Genomic DNA, 25,342 nt, shown 5'->3' with positions numbered 1-25,342 from the left:
ACGATTTCAGAGACCAGCATTGCACATCTCTCTGTTGTCACGTGTGGATTAGGTTCAGTGATGTGTGTGTGTGTGTTGTCACGGGGTGACCTGAGGAGATACCACCATGTGGAAATATATAAGAACAGACAGAATGGGGTGTGTGTACTGCATGAGGGTGTGTAGGAGCAGTTGGTTTCACACAAAATCATTAGAAGCGAGATTTAGAGAATAATTTCTCATTTTAATCAAAATGTTAAAAATTCAACAAAAAAAAAAAGCAAGCACAGAATGAGGCAACCAGTATGCACTGCACAACCTCTTATAACTGAGATCAGGTTTATAATTTTCTGATCATGGAAACTACTGAAAGTAACTGCAAAGCCATTGTGTAGTATGCCTTTTTGTTGTAGAATGTGTGCACACACACACATGACTTACAGCAGACGATATGCATGTAACCAGTTGCTCAAGATCTCATGTTTTAATTTTTTTTTTCATGGGTTAAATTGTTAGGATATTAACAGGTTGAACCAACCTTTGCATAGAAATTAGGATTTGTGGTGCAGTGAGGCTGCATTATGAGCTGAGTTGAATATTTAGCCCTTTGCCAATGACTGCAACTGCAATTTATGGGGGACAGTATTGGAAACTATCAAAACTCACTAGAGCTTTGAAGAGTTCAGTTAGAGTAGTGTTTGATTAATGCCTAATGTTTTCTACATATTTTTTTTTATATACATAATGTGTCACCATGGCACAGGAGGGAAACAAATGAAGCATGAATGACACAAAGTTCTACGTAAAACTTGTTTATTGAATGCTCAGTATTACAGGACACCAGCTCCTGAAAGACTGTTATGGTTGAGACACTTGACTCTTAAATCCATACCAATGCAAACTTTTACAAGTTAGCCTTACCATTTGGAGTTCAGACTTGTTTAGGTTGTAGATTTTTCCAGTCAATTTGAGGACTGTCTTGCCCTGATGATTGGGGAAACCATGGCCCAGGCTGCCAGTAGTTGAAGCCTGCGTGTGGGAATGCTGGAGCCTGGGGTCCAGATTTGTAACCATCTTGAGGCATGTATTTCTGGTAATCTGGGCGTTTGCCAGCCTTGTATAAAACATACGGAGTGAAGGGGAGGCTGTAGTAAGGAACAAATGGACTCATTGGGCCTGGATAGTTGCCACTGCTGGGTGTTGTTGTTTGAGTTGTTTGTGTGGTGGCAGAGGCAGATGTGGGATCAGAGGCAGTTGTTGGCTTCGTCGTAGGACTAGAGTCACTTGGTTTAGCAGTGTCATCTGGCTTAGTTGTTGGAGATGTTTGCGTTGGTTGACTTGGAGTGTAGTATGGAGGCTTTCCATAGAAATGCTGGATGACTGGGTAGTAGTAAATTTCAGAGTTGTCAGGGTTTTCGGGGAACTGTTGTCCCGCTGGAGGGTAAAAGGGATAGGAAGGATAATATGGAAAGTAATAGGGTGGTTTTTGAGGAGTCTTTGTTGTCGAGGTTGAGGTAGTCGTGCTGGTTGTAGTAGTCATAGTGCCAGGTCCAGTGGTAGTGGGTGGTTGCACAGTGGTTGTCACTGGGAGAGGGTAGTAGGGGTAGTAATAAGGATAGTATGGGTAATATGGGTAGTACGGATAGTAAGGATATGCAGGAGGCTTAATTTGAGGTGGTTTCTCTGTAGTTGGCTTGGTAGTTGCAGTAGTTGTGTCAGGCTTGGCAGTAGTTGTAGCTGGTGCTGGTGTCATCATATTCATGTAATAGTAATACAAATAGGAATAATATGGGCTGCTAGGATCATACATGGAAGGGGGGTGATTTGCATGTCGTTTACGACGATAAAGGCTCCAAGGCCCGTGAGGGAAAGGATGTTTCCAGGGATGCTGGGCAGGCTTAGGGGTGGTTGAAACAGGTTTTGGACCAGGAAACACAGGGCAGGTTAATTTAACTCGAGTCCCCAACCAACTCATCGGCACCACATAGTTTCCATTCTGAAACAGGAATATACAAGCACCTTAGCCGTTAATACATTAATCTGTAGTTTGTAAAAGTTGTTTTCTTCAACTTGTTCTACCAAGTTCATCCTGGAAAAAAAACAAGTAATTTTTACTCAGTCCAAGACAGGTAACAATAAACTGAAGCTGCATATATAATATTGTTGAGTCATACCAAGACTTCTACTTAAATACCTTCAGCATTTGTTCGGCAGCATTTTGCCACCATGCAAGTCTAATGTTAGTGAATCCATTAGGGGCAGAGCTATACCTCTTGTACCACGTTGCAGCCATCATAGGGAACGACCAAAACAAGACCCAGTGTATTCTGCTGCATGGAGTATCCACAGGTCTTAGGCACCTGGATCAGTGGAAGAGGACGTGCAGTGCCTAGGAGGGAGAACAGAGCCATTATTCTGTGCTAACGTTTCAAATGCTTGCAGCCTTAACAACTTCAGGGAAGTTTGGTTGTGTTACAATACCCATGTCTAGCTGCAAGTCAGCAGCTCCAGGTCCCATGGCTTTCAACTTCATCTGGGTTTGACCACAATGCAGAGTAGGGTTCAGGTGCCTCCATACTGCTTCATTGGGCAGAACCTCCTTCAGCTGTGATGTCTGTTCAGACATCTCTTTAGAAGTTAATTATTATATTATATCAGAAAGTTAATACTGGCTGTATCCTTTGCTTTTTGAGTATTTGAGCACTTTTTCTCATGATATTTGAATGCAGTTTATCAAATTAACAAATAACCAGACAACAAAAATCTTACCAGTGCCACCTGACTGATCCAAATCATCATGCTGCAATCTGTTGTCACCTGTGGCAGCAGTAGCAGAAGTAGATCCTGACTCAGAATTATGCTCTTTCCCATTGAAGAGGATGCTTCCTTTCCTTGCTTCCATTACTGCAGCCTCACCGACTACCTTGTCCTGTTGAACTGTTTTGCGTGGCCCTTCCAAGCTAAAACAAGTTACACTCTGGAGCAAGGAACACAGGAGCAATATTACAGCTACAGTTTGACATAATCTGCGGCTCCTTCCATCGTCACCTTCCATACTGGAGCTGCACACCTGGAGCAGATGGAAAGCACTTTATCATGACACAGAATAACTGAATGACAGCTTTTTAAACTGGGAACAAGTTGGCATCAGGTAATCAACCAATCAAATTCAACTTCAGCTTGAGCTTGCACCTGTGTTAATTAAGGTCACAACAGGTGGGCTTGTTAAGACTCCTTGATCTCTAGTCAGCTCTGCATTTTATATGGCATGAGAAATAGGAGACTGGCCACTTCTTTTATAGGTCATTTTTGATGTCAGGTCATGTTAATATTTATGAACATGACACAAATAGAATGAATTAAAAATAAACCAATAACATTACTACATTAAATCGAGTAATCTAGTAACAGGCTGCCATGAAATGTGATTTTGCTGCTCCAGCTTTTTAAGGTGCACCAGACAATGCAGGGCAAAAACAATTTGCCGGACATATGTACGAGTGTAGGAAAGAGGAAAAAATGGCAATGAGAAGAATAAAAGGATAAGAAAATGTGAGATCAAAATAATGTCATGCTAAGGAGCTGCTGTGATATGTTCTTGAAAAAGAACAATTTATAGAAAATTCTTTTGAAATGAAAAAGTTCCACTCTGATTTAAAGTACTAAAATTAAATGTAGGGGATCGTGGATATTTTCATAGGTAATATAGACACACTTTACCTTCTGGAAATGATTACTTTGTTTATTAATGAAAAATGTTTATTAATAAGCAGGTGACCACAGAATGCCTGAGAAGCTTGCTAAATCACTAAGTCATTCCTTAGACTGTCATTATTTCTATCCTTCATTCTCCTTAAGGAAATTACACGCTGTCACCTCATCTTTCATAGGTCACTGGATTTAATTCCCAGTGGTTTCAAAATGCTTCCTAGCTACTTTTAAATAGGTGTTAAATCCTACTCAAATAATGCTCAATTAATGCATCAGTTAAGCTCAAACACCTAGGGACCATATGGCAGTAGGATAAGTGCTTGCATTTGTCAAGCGTAAAGACCTTTAATATGAGCACCAACCTTTTCACTTTAACCCTTCAACTAGAATTTCCAATACTCAAGACAGACAAAGCCACTTCTGTTATTCAAAACCCATTTATTACAGTTTCAGCAGGCTAGCCTGAAGGAGGGGGAAATGGCATAAATGGATATGGGAGGTGAACATGTGGATGAAAGTGTGGGTGATGGTGTGACGGTGCTGGAGTCAGCACAGGGTTCGTTTTCTCTGTTGTAGTGGTTGTCGGCGGGGTTGTTGTCGTCTTTGGCTTAGTGGTTGGAAGATGTGGATAGGGAGGGAAAATAGGATAAGGAGGGTATGGAGGATAAAAAGGCATGGGCATGTATGGTGGAAACTGTGGCACCTGGGGTTTAGTAGTTGGTTTAGGTGTGGTTGTTTGAGTAGTTGTGGCCGCTATAGTCGCTGGTGGATGCCCAGGGAGGGGCCAAGGAAAGGGAGGAAAGAAAGGTGGGTAGAAAGGACGAAATGCTGGAGGAGGAGCTGTGGCTGCTGGCTTTGCAGTGGTAGTTGTAGTTGGCGTTGCTGCTGTGACTGGAAGAGGGGCAGGAAAGTAGGGATATAAAGGAGGGAAGTAAGAGGGGTATTGCGGAAATTTAGGCATCTCTGGTTTCTTTGTGGTCGTTGTGGTTGTTGCCGTCGTAGGCTCTGGTACAACCACTGATGGGTACTGATAATGCATATAATGTGGAAAGAAATAGGGTGGGGGGATTTTGGGATTTGAAACATCTGGGCTCTTGCTGGGCATCTGTGGGTCAGCAGGCATGGGATCAGGTGCTGCAGGTTTGGGGCACCACAGTGACACTGGGATTCCCTGCCAACGCATCTGCAGCATGTAACTTCCACCCTTGGAAGAAAAACAGAACTCAGTGTTACACAACTCAGTTAACTGCAATGAGGCTTAAACTAACAATTTTATCAATTTATCTACAGCATTATATATAATCTATTAGAAAATGCTCATCACAATTTCAGCCAAAGTGTCATGTTTGGTCCAATCAAAAAGGATCCAAAACCCAGGTTATATAGTTTACAATAATTTGAGAAACTAGACCAATCTAATGTTTAGCATATTGCTTGAATGAATCATCATAATAGCTACTGATTTTGGCACTTTACTCAATTAGACCACAATATTAAGAAAGTGAGTGTGTGTATTTGTTATTTTAATGAAATTTTATCAGGAGTGGCCAGTGTCAAATTTACCTTTCCACCATTCTGAAGCACTCATTTTATTTCAAGAAACATTACCTCTTGAACCATATTGCAGCCATCATATGGAACCAACATAAGAAGTGCAAGGGAGTTCCTCTGCATGTTGTAGCCACAGGTGGAAGGGACCTGGGACAAAGGCAGTGGAGCTGCATTTGCTGGGAGTTAAAAAAAAAATAAAATAAAAATCTCAATGTGACAACACTGGTGCAAATACCTATGGTGTTGAGATTATACATGTATTGATGCAGCTAGTCGTGTTACCTTGTTCAACTGCGAACTGTGAAGCTCCAGGTCCCATTGCTCGGAACTTCATCTGGTCCCGACCACACTGCAGGGAAGGTACCATGCGCTTCCACGAGGCTTCTTTAGAGTTAGCATCATGTGCTTGTCCTTTTGACCAACCTGACAAGAAATCGTTAAATGAATGTATCGTGTTTGGGAGTTATGGCTAATCATTTAGCACCTGCAATATAATACAAACACCTCAGATATTTTACCCGCAAAGTCGGCTTGATAAGCCGTTTCATCCTCCACAGAAGTGTTTGAAGACGCTTTGCTGGTCCCGTCTACGACTTGTGACTCAGGGCCTGACCCCTTCTCAAAAACCCTCCCGAACACAATTTTCCCCTCTTGGACACCTATCGTTTTGGCTGCTTTGGCTTCGTTTCGCCCTTCTCGTCTTCCTGTTTTCTTTAGTCGATAACAGTCTATCGTTGGCGCCAAATAACATGCTAGAATAAAACCTGCAACCAAGTAAAAAGTAGCGCTTTTCCTTTTGCCTTTACGCATCATTCTGTTGCGCGTGACTCTTGGAAACATTAAGAGCTAAGAGATGCTGCCTTGCCGCGGTTATTTGTGTTGTGACGTTTCCTTACAGCAGGCGCCGCAACAGCCAATCAGAAGCTGCGGAACGGGGGGGCTAATCGCTTGTTCGCTAATCATCTGATATTAGTTACACCTGGGTAAAATGTCAATGTGGCCATAAGATTAAGAGGAAACAGGATTAAGAAAGAGCATTTCATGGGCTCAGGTCAAGAAACCGATATGAATATAATTACGTATTTCATCTTTTGTCATTGGACATGTGTCCTTATTCAGACATCCATCAGGTTTATCTTTCTCTCTGTTCATTATATGTTAAATAAATTACCGTGCATCTGTCTCTTTTGTGAGAATAAATCCAGAGTCCCTGGTGTTCTCAAGAACTACAAGAGTGGCTTTGCATCTGAAAATATATTTCACTTTCTTCCAGTCACAGTTCACTGAGCATTATGTCCACTACACATGCTACATCTGTGGTGCTGCCTTCAGGTCGCACAGGCATAATCAGCTGGAGGGAGGGCAGGCACAACCACTCTGCCATCTTTTGGGGAAATGGTGTTAAAACAAGTGCTCAGAAAACTAATAAAATTTGAACATCTACAGCTCCATGACAACTGGACAAACTCCATCTGCTGATGAAGTTTCAAAACGGCTGCTAACTGCACTTTGAGGTGACTTTATTTTGATTTTTTTAAAAACCAGTCAACCAGTAGCCAGAATTAGATCTGGTACTATGTTTACACATGGCTGTAGATTGCTATTTCATCTCCAAGGTTACTAACAACACCAGCAAGTGTGAGGCATTGATGAATATTTGACTACAACTGAGGTGAGTGCATTAACTTGTGTTTACTTTATTGCTTTTTTATAAGCATGGTCAAGTTAAACTCTCAAGCAGATACATTTGTTAGATGTACTGACTTTTTCATGATTGCTTCATGTTCTATCTGCTATGCCTATTCCTTCAGCAGGAGACTTTACAGAAGTAGTGAGTGCTATTATTTCATGCTTGGATAAAGACACTGAAATCAGTACATCACTACAGTCAAAGGGACAAAGATGATGACCAGCTTTATCTGTGAGTCTGCTCCAAGTATAATTAAAATGAAATTATCAAAGTAAAGTAGGATCATCAAATCATCTACTGCAAAACACAATAATTAAGTGCCTGTTGTATTCAGGTCAATGCTTTTTTCTCTGGGGCTTAATTCAATGATGCCACAGTGACTTTTGTTTTGCCATTAGATGCCACTGCTGCTACATTAGGGTGTGAGCCGCTGTGTGTCCTGAATGACCATGTAAGACAAATCATAGGCACAGACAGAGAAGTGGAATATAAACAGATCTGTTTACCTTTTCACCCACGTTTTTCATCAAGAACCATCTGGCTTATAAATAACATGTTTGCTTTATTTGATTTTTTTATTTTCTCTGGGTTTTCTTAAGAGGATAAATGAAGGCTATCCACGCTCTGCTAGTGATCCACCCACCCATTGTATCAGAGCTGCAGGAGTTCTGAGGTACAATCGGGAGTCGGACAACCACAGGATAAACTTAACAACCATTCTTCTGGCGGTACTGAGATCAAATTTCTACCTACTGTTGTAAATTCCCATTTAGAGCATTGTGTCTTTATGTTACTGATAAGGCCAATTTAAAACATTTTTTTCCAGCCCCCACCTCTGACAGAATACACAGTAAAATGTGAGTACTGTGGGGAAAAGGCCACCCCTTCACTTGATCTACCATGGCTACAGGAGCCTGAGGTGAGGTGGACAGTAAATGTACAAAAAACAACTTCCACTACTTTACCTGATGCACCGCTGACCCTCTTGCATCCTCTTTTGTGTCCATCTTAGACAGCTCCACTCTTCTGTTGTGCCCAGCGGCAGCAGCTGTGTGAGATGCTGATAAAGCAGAGATGTTTGTTTGAGGGTAGATGTGACCTGAAAACCAGTATTCCGACATCAGTGGAAGAGAAGCCAGCCACAGAGGTGGAGGAGGTGCTCTGCCAAGGCAGGGAGATAGAGGATAACACCAAGTTTATTATGGATTTACCAAGTGGACTTGGGTATGAATTAGCATTTTAAAATGTCGCATAGGCCCAGTGTTTAGCATTAATGTCGGAAACAATGTATCTGGACCTTTTTATAGAACACAAGCAGAACTGAGAATCCATGAGGATTACTCAATCCAGCTACCTGGGCCAGAAACCTGTGAGTAACTGCTCAGTGAGCAACATACACACTGGCAGCTTTAAATCTGTTCATCCAGTCTTGATATACAAAAAAGAGCTGGCGTACTGTGTGCAATTTGTTCTGATTATTGGTAAGAAACTAAACGATTGTGGCTTAATATAGCTTTACAGTTTGTTCTGTGCTATTGTTTAGTTATCCCAACATCAAAGGTCCTCAGCTTCCGGCTCTCGTGTGCTCCAGGAAAAGGATGCTGGACAGTGAATCCCTGTGGTGCAACTGAGAAGTGCTTTAAAACTGAAGGGGAAGAGGCACAGGCGTTGGTCTCTTTTTGTGACCACAAGCCACTTCAGTTTGGCATTTGTCATCATCAGGTACCCACAAATTATATTATTATATACCTGTATGACTATTAAAGGGTTACTCCATCAAATTAGTTTTGCACATAACTAAAGAAGGGGGTTTTGCAAGAGAGTTTAAAAAAGAAAATTAAGCAGATTTTGTTAGACCCTCAGTGTGCCCCCTTTAATAATAGGATCTATACTATGTAAACCCATCTAAAGCTTTAAATATGTTTCAACTTTTTTTAATCTTACCACATGCATTTGCAGGACGGGGCAGGAATTCTACACAAATATTATTCTGATGGCATGAAATTTCTCACCTCGTTCCCAGATGGCTCTGCTCAGGTCTTGTATCCACTCAGATATGATGTTTGGAGATTTTGAAAATTTAAGCTAGAACGTTGCATTTGTTAGATTGTATATGCAATGCAACATGCACTCTGCAGTGGGTGTTCCCATCCTTATCGTCATGGTAACAGTTATCCCTCAGGCCTCTTGGCTCTCATTGTGGTCACTGATGAAAATGGAAGGGTCTGCATAGTGTATGATGACAGCGATGCCCCCACTCAACCGATCAGAGCCGTGTTCCAGTCTGATGGCAGGGCAACATGTTATCACAGCAATGGAAACATATGGTACAAAGCAAAGGGTTTATATTTATCATTTTGTTACTTCAAATTGTATTGATAGTAAGTATATATATATATATATTTAATCTTAATGTAATATATGCAATTTATTTTATCTATAGTCATGAGCTAATGACAATGCCACCAGCAATGTATATATATGCATGTGTGTGTTCATGTTGCAGGCTGTCCTTAAACACATCAGGCGGTCAGTGTTTGGATGAGGCTGGTGCCCGAGTGCGTCGGTGGAGCTGGAGCAGTCCGAGCCTCACTCCCCTGCACCCTGTCTTCCTGTCCCTCAACAAAGCTGTCGGGGTCCGAGTCCTCGGGAAGGAGCAAGTGTTTGTCTCAATCCTGGCAGGAGGCCAACAGGCAAAGTTCAGTGTGGGTACCTGCTGTGCTCAGGTAAAGGTGAAGCATTGTTTTCTGTTTTTAACCAATATATTTCTGCAAACACAAATAATAAACCCCAGGTGTTTGTGGTGGTGCTCCACAAACACCTGGGCCCCATTATTTATTATTTCCACATATATCCGTGCAGTTCCCAGGACCTCCAGTTCTGCAATACATGCTGTGCACAAAGCTTTTTTTCTTTCTTTTTTTTTTTTGGTGATATTTCTGCAGATGTTTGTGCCTTAAACCTCTTAAACTTATGTTCCCCTGACATGTTCTCCTTAGGTGGCTTAAGTTTTACTGTATTTCAATGCCAGCTAATTTTTTTTTTTTTGGGGACATATTCGTATCTTGCTTATTTTGACTATAACATCAAATTCCAAGGTTCCATTTTTAGTGTTGCAGTCAATCATCTGACCATCAAATCATATCTTGTGCTTAATATGACATTCACGTTGTCTCATTTGGGTGCTTTTTAAAAGGACAGCATTTGAAAAAATTTTTTCTTTCTTTTTTTTAAAAAAAGGGTGAATCTAAAACAGATGGACCTGCTTCTGGACCATCAGTAATAAAGGAGGAGCTGTTAGTGTTGGCAGCAAGGATCAAGATCCATCTGATCATTCAGCATCTTCACCAGTACCTGGTGACGCCCTCCCATCCCCAGCTGCCCAAGGTCACGCAAGCCCCTCACCTCCATGTTGTTGCCCAGAGGCTTCTGGGAGCCAGTGCTGATGTGACGATGAGTGACAGTGAAAGAGCCTTTATTCTTATGTGTCTTCAGGATTGTCTTTGAAGTCTCACAAAAGTACACTGTGACACAATGAAAGTAGCTGTCAGAGAGCAATAATGGCACATAAGTCATACTCTACAAATGAAAGTTCAAAAAGCTTTACATTTTACTTGATTTCCATAGGTTCATAGTGATTAAAGGAAATCTGAACAGTGTATAAATACACTAGTACTTGTGTTAACATGTTAATATGGTCTTACCTCCATACACCAAGAATATTTCAGAGGGTACTGTAGACTTGATTTCACATAAAAATATGTTGTGTTCTGGGGGTTCAAAGAAAATATAAAACCTCATCTCTTCATACTGCAGATATTGCAAGGTGAAAATATTCCCATCAAAATTTTCTCCTTAGTCTGGGTCACTGTTTGCTCTGTCTGCACATATACTGGTGAAGGAGTGATGAACATTTCCTTTGAGCCCACGGGGAATGCTCTCAAAGGTTCTTTGGTGCATAATAACAAATACATAATGTGATTTGATCTGCTAAATTTCATTTAGTTACAACCAGAGCTGACAGAGGATTCAACAAGTTGGATATACTGTAACCTCACTGTATGTTCTGGTCTTACATTGTACTCATGTCTAGCCTGTTTTGTCTCATCTAATCAAATCAGCAGAGCCTCAGGTCTTCCTTATAACAGTAGGGTGAACAGACGGCTAAAAGATGTGCACTCATGACTTGACTTGAACAAGCAGGTTTGCTTTTTATCTCCAAACCATTCTGCAGATTTTCTATTCTTCTTCTCAGCTTTCCTTTTACTAAACTGATTTAAACCTTGATGAGACAACTGATCAGAGTTGTCATATTATGCACTGTCTCTTCTTTAAGTGAAATGATTTTCTCTCACTTAGGGTATCACGTATAACACCTTATTCCCCAACATCAATCAGTAAACCCACACACCACACCACAATTTTACATTTAAATAGTTACAATATGTTTTATTAATCTTCTTAGCTTCCTCCAAGTTATGTAAATATAAAAATTATTCAGAAATCATACCAAGACACAATTTCCCCAATGTTATTTTCACAATAGTGATAATAGATTTTAAGTGTTGCATTTCTACATGGCTAAGCTACTTTTAGAACAATAAACTTAAAATTCTACATATGGCTCAGTGGTACAAATTACACTTTCTTTTTTAAATTCACATAGATCAATTATATGCAACAAGTTAAAGACTATAAGAATCAATGTTAAATCTCTCCATATGGGACCACTGGTGTCACCTGGATGAAGTCTGCTGTCGTAAGAATAGTACAAGAAAATGACAGAATGACCGGCACTGTTGCCATGGATCCCACTCTGGCGTCAGGGGCGGGATGTCTCGAAAGGGCATAGTGAAGAGTGATGGGGGCATCCAGTCTGTGCTAGCAGTCTTCCTGCCTTCAGCGCAGACCTTCATAAACATCACTTCACTGCCCAGTGAGAAACCCACCTCAAACCTAGACAAGCAGACAGAAATAATGATCAACTACAAGAGCAATATTTCCACTGACCAGTGTGTTTCACAGTGCTTTCAACCCTACTGTACTTACATGGAGGGGCTTTTAGCTCCAGCCAGAAATTGAAAAGTAGGGTTAGGAGTGGTGGTGAGGTCTTGTGTTCATGTGAACGTTCATCTTCATCTCGTTGTCCAGGATCTGCACAAGCTGCTGCATGGAGGGCAGGTGACCTGACTCCAGTTTTGACCACACTGGCACATCTATGGAAAGAGAACACTTGCGTCAAAGTAATTCACTGCATTTTTGTTCCACCACCACACAACACAACAATATTAATATCATAATGCTACAAAAAATTAAAAACTAAAACTACAACCATCTGAGCAATAATAGTATGAGACCACATTATATGTTGTTCAAAGTGTAATACAACAGAAAAAAAAACAACAACAACAAAAAAAACAATGTTGACCACTACATTTACCACATTACCAGTGTTTGTGAGGTCTGAAATCAATCTTATGCTCAAAGTATTGGGTTCAGTCAATAAGCCCATGCTGTGAATCACACTCACCATTTAATGTGATTTCAAAAGCTCCTGTAGACATTAACTGGTTTTCGATCATATTGCTGAAGAAGAACACCATCATGCAGGCATATATCTGAAAGAAGCATGAGAGAAACTTGAGCTGGAACGTTAAATTCAGCAGTTCAAGTATTCCATTGTCTCTTTCTCTTTGCAGTCTGCAGGATATTAAGGAACTGACTGAGTCGTGTATGTGTGACCTAGGCACACCTACTTGCAAAGAGCTCCCCTTATTGGTTGATGAGATTAGGGTGTAGTGAGATTATGGAGGAGCAAATTACAGGGCCTGGAACAGTCACTAAATCCGGATTTCTTTTATCAAGTCTTTTTATTTATTGATCGCTGTGAGGATATAAAGAACATTTAACCAAATATCATCAGAATAATTCTGAGAATATAGCTAAAGAAGCTTTAAATATGCACACAAGACCTGAGACCCTCAGAATAACTCTTATTAGTCAAATTGAGACTTAAACTATTTATTGACAAAACAAGACAAACGCTTACTAAATCTTAATATACAATTACAATTTTTTCTGTTAGTTATCTGTTCACTTAACAAGACCATGACATTATATCAGCCCAAGCTTTCTGTTAAAATACAAGAAATGCTAATAGTGCATGACTGTTTTATTTAAATCTGATGTTAACAGTCATTGGCCATTCTCCCTCTGAGTCTTTGGCATTTCTGCAACCCTGGGGATTCAAACCAAACAATACTTAAGACAACCCTGAATGAACTGCTAATGAAATCCCATGGGTTGAGTTGTGCTTGGCAGTGTGTGTGTACACAACTGCATCAGAAACGCAGCCAACCTTGTTCCTGTATGATATGCATCACACTGACTCCACCCTCTAACACACTGTTCAATGTGAAAACTACAGTGCTCTTCCATGGGCTCAGAGCCTTAATAACTTCAATGATTCCAGGAAACCTTACCTTATTTCCCTGGCCCCACTCCCAGATGCCTGGGGCTTGCATACCAAAGAGGGCGAATGGGTCTCTGCCGATAATAATCAGCCCAATCACCAGCAGTTTGAACATAGACAGGAAGGAAGCAATGTGTCTGAGGAAATAAGACAAGAAAGTGTCTTTTAATACAATTTCTAGACATGGCAACATAAAGCAGACAAGGCTTGTTATAGATCCATGGTTATCCAGTTAGATGTGTGTCTGTAAATAGGTTGTCTTAAGATAAGTCATATTCACTTACTGAAGTAAGCATATTCATCTGTGGTTCAAAAAATGAAAAGGGTATTTAACATCGGCCTAATAAAATTACGATGAATATCTAATAAGTCATTTTAACATCTAAAAAATGATCAAAATATGGTTTCGCTTTGCAGACAATTGTAACTACATTAGCTGAACACTGTGCAAAGAGAGACAGGCTTGGCCTCGATTTATTAAGCAAATTAAGCTTCACTGTGGATTAACCACAAGGACATGGGGTCAACGTGCAACACTGGTTTCCTCCTGTACAGACAATTACATATTTTAAACAGTGATTACAATTTTGCAGGGGAAATGTATATTTATCTAGGACACGGCTTTAACACTATTGTGTTTTTCAACCTACAACACAGAGCCTGGATCCTGTTCACTCAGGTTTTACAACCTTTAAACTTATACATGTGTAACTGGTTGAACTGTAACCAGTGTACATAATCACTGGAAGAATAAGCCTGAGATAGCGACAAACAAAGCAAGAATTCAAGAAAACACTAGCTGGAGAACTGGACGCTCAGGGTGTGATACTGTCTCCTTTCTTTAATGGAGGTATTCTCTGGTGTGTTTATTAACAGTTCAACTGATGAGGACCTGAGGGTCTAAGTGGCACCACACCTTTAACTACAACACCTGGGACTGCTGTGCAGACCAGTCGCACATCAGGACTAAGCCTCTGATCCAAACATAGCCTGTTTACACGCCAAACAGATGATTCTCAAGCCCACTGACTTGATTACATTTAAACTAGACTGTATCTGTAACAGCGCCCAAAACAGAACAATTCTAAAATTTGTAATTAACACAAATATAAGTCCTAGGGCTGCAACTCATTCTGCTTTACCATATCAATTAATCTTTCTCAATTAACTGATGAGTAATTTAAAATGTCTGGACAAGTGTGATATTGTGGAATATTCATTTCACTGAAAATACAGTGCATTAGACACAACACAAATAACAAAATACATCCAAAAAAGTAATTAAAAAGATGCATTAAGGGCACACTTCTAGATGTATTCATCCACTTGATTCAATGATACAGTGACAGTTTCTTAAAAGTCCAAGCATTAGTAATTAAATTTATTGGTTGCTCAAAACTACTGTGGTCTAATACAACAGTCCTGCAATAAATACTACATTCATGAAAGCTGAAATATATTGGCAACTTTTGCCTGAAGGTAAAATCTATCACAATGTCAAATTTAAAGAGATCAGAATCTACTCTAGCTGAAATCATACATTATACCATGATCAATTATAACCCACACTAAATGGAACTGTGCACTTTGTCAACTTTAGAGTAGTTTTGTCTACATCTATAAATCCACCAAAGACACATTAATGGCCACATAAGCCTGGCTGCATGAGAATTCCACTTCCTCAGTCAAATCACAGCTAATCCCAGGCAGCTTTCAGCCTGCTTTAACAAAGCTGGATATAATCCACTTGTAACGAGGCAGACAATCTCCCTCTCTCTTTCTTACCGATAGATGGGCATAGGAAGATAGTTCTCCCCTTCAATACGGATGTCTGGGTACCGCTGGTACAAGGCCTGCGTGTACTCTTCAAACACCCGCTTGTACCCTCAGGAAATGCTGTGTAAAGAAAAAACATGCTGTTACAAAGACATACACAGTGTGCAGCTGCAAGAAAAAAATGGGAACAAAGGAAGCAACAGCAACACGGTGATCTACAGGCTAGATTGTGAATTTAGCCTTGACGTCCGAATTCCAACATTATCTGTTGGCCTTTTGTTTGTATTTTTCCTCTTGATGTGAAGTTGTAATGGAAGTCCATTTAGTAGCATATTAACTTTCTTCAGATTCAACACTTTGAACTCCAGCACCACATGCTCTTGTTTGTGTTAGCTTTAGAGAAGAGCATACATTTGCAATGCAAATATCTGTTTGTCTAGTCTAGTTCGCGTAAGTCCTAACTTACATCAATAAACATAAACACCATTAGTATAACTCACTGGCTTTAACGACGAATAAGTAATATTCTTAATCATATTTTATGTCTGTAATTGCTGTAATAGATTTGAGTTCAGCTTTCTCCATATAGTTACGCAGTTACGTTTAATATAGATTTTAAAAGAGCAACTTTCAGTGTATTATCTAGAAAACCAAGACCAAAATGCCTGTTGTATGAAATAATCCTAGACCACATTTATTTAACCTGTGCACAACGGTTTCTAGCTATTTCTCGCAAGTTTTACAGCGGAAGCGGGGAGATGTTTCCGACGATATGTTCCAAGCTAAAATGACGAATTTCCATAAAATGTATTCTCCTCGTGTTTTCCTACAGTAGTACAGAAATTTAGCTAATAAATAACTAAGAAAGGCCCCCTCTCCCGTAGCTAGCATGTTCACGTAAGATAACCCCCTGTTAGCTAGCCTCTGTCGATTCTAGGCCTACGGTGTTGCTAGCCGAGGAGTTTAGCTAGCTTGCAATGACTCGCCAGATTTTCGCGCATTTGCCTCACCAAATTTGAAACTTGAGGAGGGGTCCCGTTGCAAACTGCATCTTCATCTTCTTCACGCCGCTGCTGTCACCAGACGTGGCGCAGCACAGCGAGAAAACCCCCAAAATGAGGAGCGAAAAACGCAACCACTTCATCGCCATCCGTTCCGGGGTTTGTTTCCTCACTCGGTTAGATGGAGCGGCAGGTTAATCTGTTCATGCCGCTTCTGGTTGGTCCCTCCTTTTTCCTCTGCCTCTAATAAACACAACCGGCAGCCGCGTACAGCACCACCTACTGTTCTGGCTGTTTAACTGACCTGCATTACGAACATTTCAATGATCCATTGAAACACCTCTTCTAACATCTGTGAACAACGTGTATGACTATGAAGGACAAAACATTACATAAGTATAAATAAATGTAGAAATAAATACATTTAAAAATAGCTTTGACATTACCAGATGTCTTTATTTTGCATTTATTTTACTTATGTCATTTTTTGTCCCTCATAGTCCTCACTCAATACTGAACCGCCTCCAAAGATTTTTGTCCCTATCAACCAGGTTCAAAAACACCTATTATCCTTAACTAGATGTGGCACAGGGGATTGTGTGTTGCATGTTCTCTTGTCTGTCTTGTTAAATATCAGATCTATTATTTTCATTTTTATTATCAGATCTTTAGGAGCCTTGATTCATTTTTATAATAGAAAAAATGACTTAACACTTTTTCTAATTCTATTATTTTTAATAGAATTGCTGTTGCTGCTGCTATAACATTAGTGTCAAACTTTGCTCTTGGTTTTGGGCACTTGGAGAAGTTTGAACAATCTAGTGGAAGCAGCCATGGTAAAACATGTAAAACATTCACAGCAAAAAGCACTGCATCCAACAATATTCGCCAGTAGTTTCTTACAACACTTATAACATATTTAATTAATTAGTGTTTGAATACATTTTATTTAACACATTTATTCATACAATACAAAAAAAAAAAATCAAAAATAACTGCTTAAAAACAGACAACATTTTCAATAAACACACTGTTCGTCTGTGTGGATTTTTGGGCTCATTTCAATGGTTCAGCCTCGCCATTCTCTCCTGATCCACAGCAGACTGCAAAGCCAGGACTGTGTCTGTAAATGACAAATAAGACTGCGTAAATAAATGTAAAGCACATGCATCCACCCCGATTTTGGTCCTTTATGTAGTGTAGTTTTGTTCTAGCACTTGCTGACATTTACTCTGATCAGCACAAGGTTTTTCTTGCATCTCCCCTGAGCCAGCATGCAGTTCTGGTTTGCTAAATATATTATATGAAAATGTCATGCTCCATTATCTGGTGTGGATGAGTTAAACAAAAACCTGGAGTTGCCATAAGGATGGTGGTGAAAACAGATGTGAAAATGTGTAACAACAACACAGATTTTGTTTAGTGTACCACTTAAAAAAATCAAATCCAAAATCAAATCAAAAATCAAGCTGTGATTTTCACAAACCCAATAAATTCCGTGAATGATCCACCAGGTCTGGCAGTCCTGCTTCGATGTTGTACGACGTTTGTTCCATTGCTTTGACGAGTTCATTTGCCCTCTGAGAAGTAGAAGTGATAAAAATATGAGGACTTACAAAGCAATTTTGTAGATGGCATTATGACTTGTACACAGTAAAGAAGAGCAGATTCACTACCTGGAGCTCTACATAAACTTTCTCCTCCAGATCTGCCACCTGGGATATGGCATCATAGACATCGGTATCCACAACAGATTCCTACAACACACAGAGACGACCAGCAATTTTTTCTAGCAAATTGTACATAAAATATGATACATATTAATTACGATTTTGGATTCATCTTTTGAAAACTGACCTCATCTGAAGAGGTGCTTATAGGCTCTTGTGCTTTAACTGCTCCTCCTGCTTTGGAATTGGCATTCAGTTCCTTCACTCTGCAGAAGAGGGGACAATGTTTCAAGCTTTACATTAACAGACATGATATTGTTCTCATCATAAAAAGTCAGCATTTCCATTGGAATCAAGTTAAACACCATTAGCAAAATATGTACCTGTCAGCATAACGTAGTGTGTTCATTGTATATTCACATGAAGCCATGCCTGGAGACACCATGGCAATCTATGGAGTAAGAGAATGGGAAAATATGTCTTCATACACTCTGTGCTTAAACACACATCAGTGTTTGTGCTTGGTTTGGTGTGTATCTACATGATCCACTATAAAGATCACAGTCAGACCACAATAAAGTCTGATGTTTTAATGTACCATGCAGGTCCTGGACTTTTCTCCAATGAAGGAATCCCTGAGGACCTTGGTCAAAGTGCTCATCCGGAAAGGAATGTGATCACTGTTTTTTCCCAGTGAACGAATGCACTCCTGCAGGACACATAAGTGGACACATGAGCATCCTCACAGGTGCTATGCATATTCAATATTTAGACGGTTGGAGTTTTGAGAATTAGAGGGTTACTTTATCTGCCTCCTAGCTAGTGCGCAAGAGAGAAAACAGTCTTTTCTCACTTTGCAGCCATGACCACTTATCTATCTGGTCCGTGCTTCCCTCCACATTAGCCATAGTCTACCTTAAGAGCCAGCAGGCTGCGGTTGATTTCTGCAGTCTCAACCAAAGTGCTGCGGTCGTTGCTGCTGACATCCGTGCCCCGCTCGTTGCCAGCCAAATCAACCAGTGAAAATTTGCCGTGCAGCGAGGTAGCACGGTCATTGCGTCGTAGCACAATCTGGAGGACCGCGTGAGAGCGGGAGGAGTTGGCGTTGGCTGAGGTCTGGCCTGACGTCCTGGAGAGACAGTAGAAGAGAAGCAAAGGGAAAGCAGCCACATTAATCTTATATATTTTTGGAGCTAAATGGGAAGATGTCAGTATTTTAGGATATTAGTTTTGGGTTGCTATGTTAAAACAACTAATGAACACTATGTATTTAGTGCTCTTCATCACACACATACCTGCATGCACTGCCCGTCTGTATCACCCTGATGACATCCTCTGCTGTGGTGACGTAGACCTCCTCAAGGCCCACCACCTGAACCTGCTGTCTGTCATCCTCCAGAACACGGAGCTTGGCCTTCTTGTTCAGAAGGTCATACACCTAAGTCAACAAGTATATTTCACTTAATGACTGAATCTGACCGAGTATATTTTTCCATTAAATATTCTCAATAAATAAATTTGCTCACGGAGGTAAGAGAGGAGGCTTTTCTTACCTTGCCATTGTAAATCTCAAAGAAGCTGACATAGGCAGAGAGATCCAGGTTAGAATACCTCCTGTGGTTGAGACAGGCGAAAACATCCTGGGCTAAAAGGGAGAGAGTAGAACAATTACTCAAATTTTAGTTCTCATGTAAGGAGCACTTTAAGAAAATTCTGAACATTACGTTGGCGATGTAATGGGACTTATATTCTGAATTAGGGAGACAAATACAAACAATGTGGAACATCCAACAGGTTGGAAAATTGCTTTCAGTTGCTTTCTTTTTTACCTCGGATTGGTGGGGAAAATAATCATGATCAGAGTCCCTAACAAAACAAGATTATTACCAGCTCTGTGGAAATCTGGGGATCCTACCTGCCAAGGCATAGATTCCTTTGGCACTGTTCTGCTGCCTCCCTGTGAAATCACCTCCCATCGTCTGAAGAGAAGATACAACATCAGGAAAAATAAATAAAAACAATGTGCATAATGAGATATACAAAGATTTCAATTTCGGGGAAACTTTCAAAGAAAAACTACACATTATTTTCTTCTTAAATGCAAATCACTGGCAACACTTTAAAAGCCAGCAATGTTTTTATAAAATCCATGAATTAAAAATATTTATTCATTTCCATCTAAACAAAGGTGTTTTAATCACAGATTCCAAACAACTCAGCTCCACACAGCAGAAACTTACATGAGTCTTTCCACTTCCTGTCTGGCCGTAGGCAAAACATGTTGCCATGCAACCTTCAAAAATGGACTGCACCAAAGGTTTGGCTGTGAACCTGAAGAAAAAAGTCAAAATCTGTCAGAAACTGTTGTCTTGAAGCTAAAAAATATTGTGCTGAAATAAATTCTGCTGACCAACACTTCATACAAATGTATTGAATATTGCCATGTGGACTTACAAATAGTTATTTACAGTTTCAAATTCAAAATTTAAAGAGACAAATGAGGTCATTACTTATAGACCAGGTCGTTGGTGGCAGTCTCATCAAAGGAGTAGTCAAAGTGAAAGGTTTGGTTGTCTAGGTACTTGGTGAGGTCCACCTTCTGTTTTGGCTCATGGACCAACAGTGCACCTCTCCCAGGTACAGAGATCACATCAATCTCCTTCTTATTAATCTCTGGAATACAGAGGAATGTCAAAGTCATCATAAAAACAAAAAAATAAAATAAACAAAAAACATGTTTTTGAGCAAGACTGTGCCATTAATTCATCCTTTGTCTCTAGATGATACTGCATACAGGGGTTACACCATGTCTACACAGAAGGTGAAGCATGTTAGCCAGTCGCAATATGGAGTTGTAGGTCACCTGTATTTTTGAAGGCCTATATAAAAAGCTGGATTGATTAAAACAGAAGCCTCTTTGTTCCATGGGGTGCTTGCAAGAAGGATGAACGAAAAACAGAGCTGAGAAACCTTCTGTGTAGACACACTGTTATACATCTCTCCCAATGTACCTTGCTTGTTAAGGGGCCGCTTGCGAACACACACACAAATCCTGTGAGGTTCAATCTGTAAGAACACAAAATGTGCTTTAAGTATGAGCTTTAAATAGCACACCGGCATACACCTTCATACACGGGACATAGTTCCTGAATCCGAACTTACCAGGTCAGTAGCTGATATCGGGGTTATTTCCAAGGTCTCTCTGAAGTCTTGGATCATCTCATAGAACTTTTGGTTTGGTCGTGTTACCTCTCCAAACTTAAATGAAGAGGGAGGTAAAGGAATGTAATTATTATCTTTTTAAAGAAGGAACTTCTCTTGTATCTAAAAGTTCCAAGCAAGTGACTTTTGAAATTAAAAAGGATATAATCAGCAGAATGAAGAACAAATCTCACCTTTCCTCTCTTGGTCTGTATTTCAGGTGGCTTGATAACACAAGACAGCCTTTTGCTGCCTTTGTTTAACTCCTGGGGAGCCACGGATTTTCTCCTGCCTGCAGTGATAGAAAATATGAGCTTTTCCATATTTTGGATGAATGATCTCAGTAGTTATATGTAATCCAGATGATGTATATGATATCATGCTAGTGTTAAATTTGTTACCAACCTTTGACTGCAGGTGGAGGAGGCATTTTCTCAGGTTCGCCATTTTCCTTTATGGTCTCACGGACAAAAGGCAGTGACTGTGCTGGCTTGCTCTCATTCTTTTTACGTGGCTGATTAGGAATCACTGAATGAGGCAGAAAAATGCACTTGAGTTTACAAAGATGACAAATATTTCAAAATTGCTACAAAGAAAGCACTAAAATATTAAGTTACACATGCCACTACCAGTGTGTAATGAGACTGCCAACCATGCAGATGTGCAAAATATAAAGTATGGGCAGGATTCACATTTAATTGTCGTTGACAACAACAATACCCAAATGTCAAATATAACAAATATGTGGCCTGCAATATTTTGTCTAGTGTTTTCATCTAATTTACAAAATTCTTTTTCCAGTTATGTTTTCAGAAGATTACTACCAACCCGAATTTGTAAGGACTGATGATGGGGGAGGATCAGGGTGGACTGTCACTAGGCTTCCCTGTGGAGACTCAGAGGTTGGGACTGGCGCTGGAACAGGGACTGGGGCCTGGAACATACAGGTCTGTCTGGCCTGAGACCGACTGGCAACTGAAAGTAAGACAAATCCAAGTCAAACAGCTGCAACACGAGTGTCACTAACTGAAAGCAAGTATCATTAAGTATTGCTAGCATTGGATGTCAACCCCAAACCCCTGCACAATGGAAAGATAAATTACACATAGCTGTAGGCTGCCAAATCACAAGTGACCACAGCAACCAGTTACTTCAGAAACCCAGAGTGGCAGAGAAGCTTGGAGTGACAAAAACAGCAACAGGAAAGTGGAAGCTAAATTAGTGCAGGTGATTAAGTAAAAACAGCCTCTAATTCAAGCAAATTTGCACATGAAAATACTATGACCTGGGGTTTAATAGTGTTACTGTTGGTTAATTTTGTAAAATAAAAAGCAATATACCGTATCATCACAGCCCACTCTGTCCTAAATGGATAAACATGCTGGTACAAATTCTGTATTCCTGTTATCAGTGATGATACAGAGCATTGCTTTTTTTTTTTTTTTAAACTATCTTTGCCCAGTGTATGATTTTTCTTCCCACCCAGAATTTAGAACAAAACAGAGAGTGCTATGTGCCCAGAACAAGTTGATTTGCATCCTCGTGACACTAATCATTAATATAAAAAAGGAATTTATAACCAGTGTTCTGAGCAGAGTTCAGGTCTCCCAGGATCGTGGGTTTTTGCACATACACACCAATCCCTTTACAAAGGAATGAGTAGAAAATACAACTCATTTGCTTTTAGAGAGGAGCATGCATGCCTTGCCGACCTGACTCTTCAGCCTTGGTGACAGCTGGAGCAGAGGCTTTTGGAAGGAAACAAGCTGTTAAGTGACAGAATACTGAATATGGTAGTCTAACAGACAAAACAGTAATTTGTTTACATACAGGAAGAAGGGGCAGGAATCCTAGATGAGCGCAGTCGACCCTCATACTTCTGTGGAAGAGACAGAGAGAGAAGTTGCTCAGTGCAGCAAGTTATTACAGCCTCTCTCTGCATGTGTCCATCATTCAAGGCAAACCAATGTACAGTTTTAACTTTTTCTATTCAGGATAAATGCTATAACACTCAACTGTAACTGTCGTTATCTTGTCATTTATTGAGAAAAGGTTCATTTGATATGGGAGGAGACACAAAACAAGGGAGCAGCTCCAACAAGAATATCTGATTATAATTATGAAATAAGAGGATAGTGACAACATATATATATATATATATATATATATATATATATATATATATATATATATATATAGTTCAACCTGTCGACACTGACAACAAGCTTTCCTTGTAATGTCGAAAAAACAACACCTTGTCTGGAGCAGGAGCTGGTGGGTCAGCAGCTTTGCTGGTGACAGCGTTTACATGGTCCAGAAGCTCTGGGTTGAGTGTACACAACTCGCTCACTTCAACCTTAAACATAAGCACACCCACTCAGTCAACAGAGGAAACGCAGTTACACAGATTAGACGTCAACTTGCTTAAAACACGAAGTATACTGATTATTCGGGATATTTCATAACGCTTTCATGATGGATGTTTTAAGAGATGGCTAGCTCACATTCCCACTAATGTTTAAAAAAAAAAAAAAGACTCACTGACCTCCTTCCCGCGGCAGATTTTCCTCTCTTGCCACTCTACCATGACTGTGGACTTGACTGTGTCAACGGATTTCACCGTTGCCAGATGCACCCGACCTAGTTTACACGTACAAACAAACGGCAATTCACACTCTGTTAACGACAGACAAAGTTAGCAGATAGCGTCAATATGTTACGACAGAAAATATCAGCTCACCATCACTGCGGCTGATTTGTACAGATAGTCCAACAAGGAATCTGGACAAGCTGGTCTCCATTTTAGCTTCTTCTCGCTGCTGTAACGGAGAAATCAAAATTCAGGCAACGTTAGCGTTTTGTTAACAGGCTAACTCGCGCTCCAGCTAATATGCTGTAGTCGCGAGCTATATATTCACTTCATCAATAAATCAAAACTAAAATAAAAGAGCACTAATCTCTTTATTGTTTTGTTTGTCCCTGACTAAATAACGACAAAATTCAACTTTCTTACCCAGGTCAACGCAAACACCGCCCAAGATTTAAACTGGTATTATTTCCGGGTGTTTAAGAATCTGATTGGTTGTCGTCATGTCATCGTGTGCGCTCTTCTTCTTCTGTGGCTTTTTTTTTTTAAAGTGAAAATCCAAATTGGTATTAAACCGCCACCGCCTGGATCAGTCAGGAACTACCTGTACAATGAAAATCGTTAGTTGGAAATTATAAGTGGCCTCCGAGGTATAGTATAGAAACCATTTGGAAGATGCTACCATACATTTAACTTTTGTGCCACAAAGAGAGAAACATACTTTGATGCTACTACTTACTTTGCAGAAAGATGTTATGCCAAAACATATGATGACCACATGATGTATGATGCACTTTTTACTTACTACTTGATTACCTACAACCTACTCTAATTTCCTCACGATTAAGATGCAGGAATAACAGTAATGTAACACCAAAGACTGTGTGTAACAATATGTATACATGAAAAGCTTTAAGTTGTTGTTTGTTTGTTTTGTTCAAATCAATGAAAATAATACTTGTTTAATTAAATGATCCTGTCTTAAATTGTAATCTGACTGAGGTTCTGAAATGTGATCAGAAAGACAGGTTTTCACATCAGTTAAATATGTAACAACAACATTACAAAATAATGCTATGGATCATCCTCAAGTTGTGCATCCAGACCATGGAGGTATAGCAGGCACGACAACAGCTCAAAGGATTCTGTCTGATTAAATATTTACCATCTCCATTTGATTGTTTCCCTATTTCCACTCTCAACCACTAACTGATGATGTTTTAGATGTGTTAAATTAAATAACTTACGCTAAAGTTAGAGTTTATGAGCGAGCCTGAGAAACTTGTCAGTCAATACTTTTAAAAAAGTATTTTGCACTTGACATTTGCAAAAGAAGGAAAACATGTACATAATGTGTAGTTTAAGAATTACTATAAAAATCAATGTTGACTCAAATTTATGCTTGTGCAATGTATACTGTGAGATAACAAAAATTTGTCAGTTGTGTTGTCTATACCAAGGTACTTTTTACAACATTATATTCACAGGAGAATGTCAGGAAAATCTGGTGTAAAACATAACATATCTTAATATCACAATATAAGATTACATGTGGTGTGATTGAAGATTTTATTCACATCACTCACCCCTACAAATATTACATTTTCAGATATGTGTGTACACCTCAAACAATGAGAGCGCTGTTTTCTGTTCAGTCTGTACCTGTGCCCAAATTCTGCTAAACGCTGATCTGTTTAGCCTACT

At 39.8% G+C, this 25,342-nt stretch overlaps 4 protein-coding genes across 11 annotated transcripts; 1 reads left to right on the top strand and 3 right to left on the bottom strand.

The window, feature by feature from the left end:
* Nucleotides 1-775: 775 nt before the first annotated feature.
* On the bottom strand, nucleotides 776-6,160 carry LOC108883498 (uncharacterized). 3 transcript variants are annotated; one of them, XR_007813036.1, is made up of 7 exons: nucleotides 5,760-6,160; nucleotides 5,524-5,664; nucleotides 5,299-5,417; nucleotides 2,749-4,894; nucleotides 2,461-2,607; nucleotides 2,250-2,368; nucleotides 776-1,975 (listed from the first exon to the last, which is right to left on the bottom strand). XR_007813036.1 is itself a non-coding variant. In XM_018676708.2 (4 exons), the coding sequence occupies exons 1-4, from the start codon at nucleotides 3,032-3,034 to the stop codon at nucleotides 911-913; spliced, it is 1,617 nt and encodes a 538-aa protein (XP_018532224.1). In that variant the 5' UTR covers nucleotides 3,035-3,116; the 3' UTR covers nucleotides 776-910. The 3 variants fall into 3 exon arrangements, 2 of the variants coding, with proteins under 2 accessions (XP_018532224.1, XP_018532225.1); XM_018676708.2 differs by lacking the exons at nucleotides 5,299-5,417; nucleotides 5,524-5,664; nucleotides 5,760-6,160 and having other exon boundaries at nucleotides 2,749-3,116; XM_018676709.2 differs by lacking the exons at nucleotides 776-1,975; nucleotides 5,299-5,417; nucleotides 5,524-5,664; nucleotides 5,760-6,160 and adding an exon at nucleotides 1,980-2,068 and having other exon boundaries at nucleotides 2,749-3,113.
* Nucleotides 6,161-6,291: 131 nt separating this feature from the next.
* On the top strand, nucleotides 6,292-11,710 carry LOC108883495 (glutamate-rich protein 6). Of its 4 annotated transcripts, XM_018676703.2 has the most exons (13): nucleotides 6,292-6,755; nucleotides 6,858-6,913; nucleotides 7,056-7,162; nucleotides 7,330-7,382; nucleotides 7,531-7,659; nucleotides 7,758-7,850; nucleotides 7,944-8,155; nucleotides 8,239-8,300; nucleotides 8,475-8,653; nucleotides 8,891-8,973; nucleotides 9,103-9,258; nucleotides 9,438-9,663; nucleotides 10,172-11,710. In XM_018676703.2, the coding sequence occupies exons 3-13, from the start codon at nucleotides 7,144-7,146 to the stop codon at nucleotides 10,436-10,438; spliced, it is 1,479 nt and encodes a 492-aa protein (XP_018532219.1). In that variant the 5' UTR covers nucleotides 6,292-6,755; nucleotides 6,858-6,913; nucleotides 7,056-7,143; the 3' UTR covers nucleotides 10,439-11,710. The 4 variants fall into 4 exon arrangements, with proteins under 4 accessions (XP_018532219.1, XP_018532220.1, XP_018532216.1 ...); XM_018676704.2 differs by having other exon boundaries at nucleotides 6,292-6,913; nucleotides 9,438-9,657; XM_018676700.2 differs by having other exon boundaries at nucleotides 6,292-6,913.
* On the bottom strand, nucleotides 11,353-16,389 carry selenot1a (selenoprotein T, 1a). Its single transcript, XM_018676706.2, has 6 exons — nucleotides 16,190-16,389; nucleotides 15,189-15,299; nucleotides 13,414-13,540; nucleotides 12,462-12,549; nucleotides 11,981-12,147; nucleotides 11,353-11,887 (listed from the first exon to the last, which is right to left on the bottom strand). The coding sequence occupies exons 1-5, from the start codon at nucleotides 16,327-16,329 to the stop codon at nucleotides 12,023-12,025; spliced, it is 591 nt and encodes a 196-aa protein (XP_018532222.1). The 5' UTR covers nucleotides 16,330-16,389; the 3' UTR covers nucleotides 11,353-11,887; nucleotides 11,981-12,022.
* A 505-nt stretch (nucleotides 16,390-16,894) lies between these two features.
* Nucleotides 16,895-24,202, bottom strand: kif2c (kinesin family member 2C). 3 transcript variants are annotated; one of them, XM_018676696.2, is made up of 23 exons: nucleotides 24,065-24,202; nucleotides 23,792-23,870; nucleotides 23,597-23,691; nucleotides 23,306-23,407; nucleotides 22,882-22,930; nucleotides 22,755-22,799; nucleotides 21,880-22,026; nucleotides 21,457-21,579; nucleotides 21,246-21,343; nucleotides 21,013-21,108; nucleotides 20,862-20,916; nucleotides 20,361-20,523; nucleotides 20,091-20,181; nucleotides 19,766-19,829; nucleotides 19,404-19,495; nucleotides 19,146-19,288; nucleotides 18,766-18,979; nucleotides 18,449-18,559; nucleotides 18,234-18,301; nucleotides 18,038-18,116; nucleotides 17,857-17,937; nucleotides 17,667-17,760; nucleotides 16,895-17,303 (listed from the first exon to the last, which is right to left on the bottom strand). In XM_018676696.2, exons 2-23 carry the CDS (start codon nucleotides 23,850-23,852, stop codon nucleotides 17,242-17,244), a joined length of 2,133 nt encoding a protein of 710 aa, XP_018532212.1. In that variant the 5' UTR covers nucleotides 23,853-23,870; nucleotides 24,065-24,202; the 3' UTR covers nucleotides 16,895-17,241. The 3 variants fall into 3 exon arrangements, with proteins under 3 accessions (XP_018532212.1, XP_018532213.1, XP_018532215.1); XM_018676697.2 differs by having other exon boundaries at nucleotides 22,764-22,799; nucleotides 24,065-24,139; XM_018676699.2 differs by lacking the exon at nucleotides 22,755-22,799 and having other exon boundaries at nucleotides 24,065-24,139.
* Nucleotides 24,203-25,342: the final 1,140 nt, after the last annotated feature.

Source organism: Lates calcarifer, linkage group LG4 (assembly GCF_001640805.2).
Source record: "Lates calcarifer isolate ASB-BC8 linkage group LG4, TLL_Latcal_v3, whole genome shotgun sequence".
Lineage (NCBI taxonomy): Eukaryota > Metazoa > Chordata > Actinopteri > Centropomidae > Lates > Lates calcarifer.
Note: the sequence above shows the minus strand (reverse complement) of the source record. Positions and strands in the feature narration are given on the sequence as shown.

Bases quoted from the DNA above. Each gene is read 5' to 3' on its own strand.
- LOC108883498 (XM_018676708.2), bottom strand. From the start codon at position 3,034: ATGGAAGGTGACGATGGAAGGAGCCGCAGATTATGTCAAACTGTAGCT. The intron at 2,369-2,460 runs GTATTGTAACAC...TCTCCCTCCTAG, and splicing joins TGACTTGCAGCTAGACATGG to GCACTGCACGTCCTCTTCCA. The intron at 1,976-2,249 runs GTATAGCTCTGC...TTCCTGTTTCAG, and splicing joins GCTGCAACGTGGTACAAGAG to AATGGAAACTATGTGGTGCC.
- LOC108883495 (XM_018676703.2), top strand. The intron at 7,383-7,530 runs GTAAGACAAATC...GGTTTTCTTAAG, and splicing joins TGTGTGTCCTGAATGACCAT to AGGATAAATGAAGGCTATCC. The intron at 8,654-8,890 runs GTACCCACAAAT...ATGCATTTGCAG, and splicing joins TTGGCATTTGTCATCATCAG to GACGGGGCAGGAATTCTACA.
- kif2c (XM_018676696.2), bottom strand. From the start codon at position 23,852: ATGGAGACCAGCTTGTCCAGATTCCTTGTTGGACTATCTGTACAAATC. The intron at 19,289-19,403 runs GTAAGAAAAGCC...TTGTTGACTTAG, and splicing joins TTGAGATTTACAATGGCAAG to GTGTATGACCTTCTGAACAA. The intron at 18,980-19,145 runs GTATGTGTGTGA...CTGTCTCTCCAG, and splicing joins CAGACGGGCAGTGCATGCAG to GACGTCAGGCCAGACCTCAG.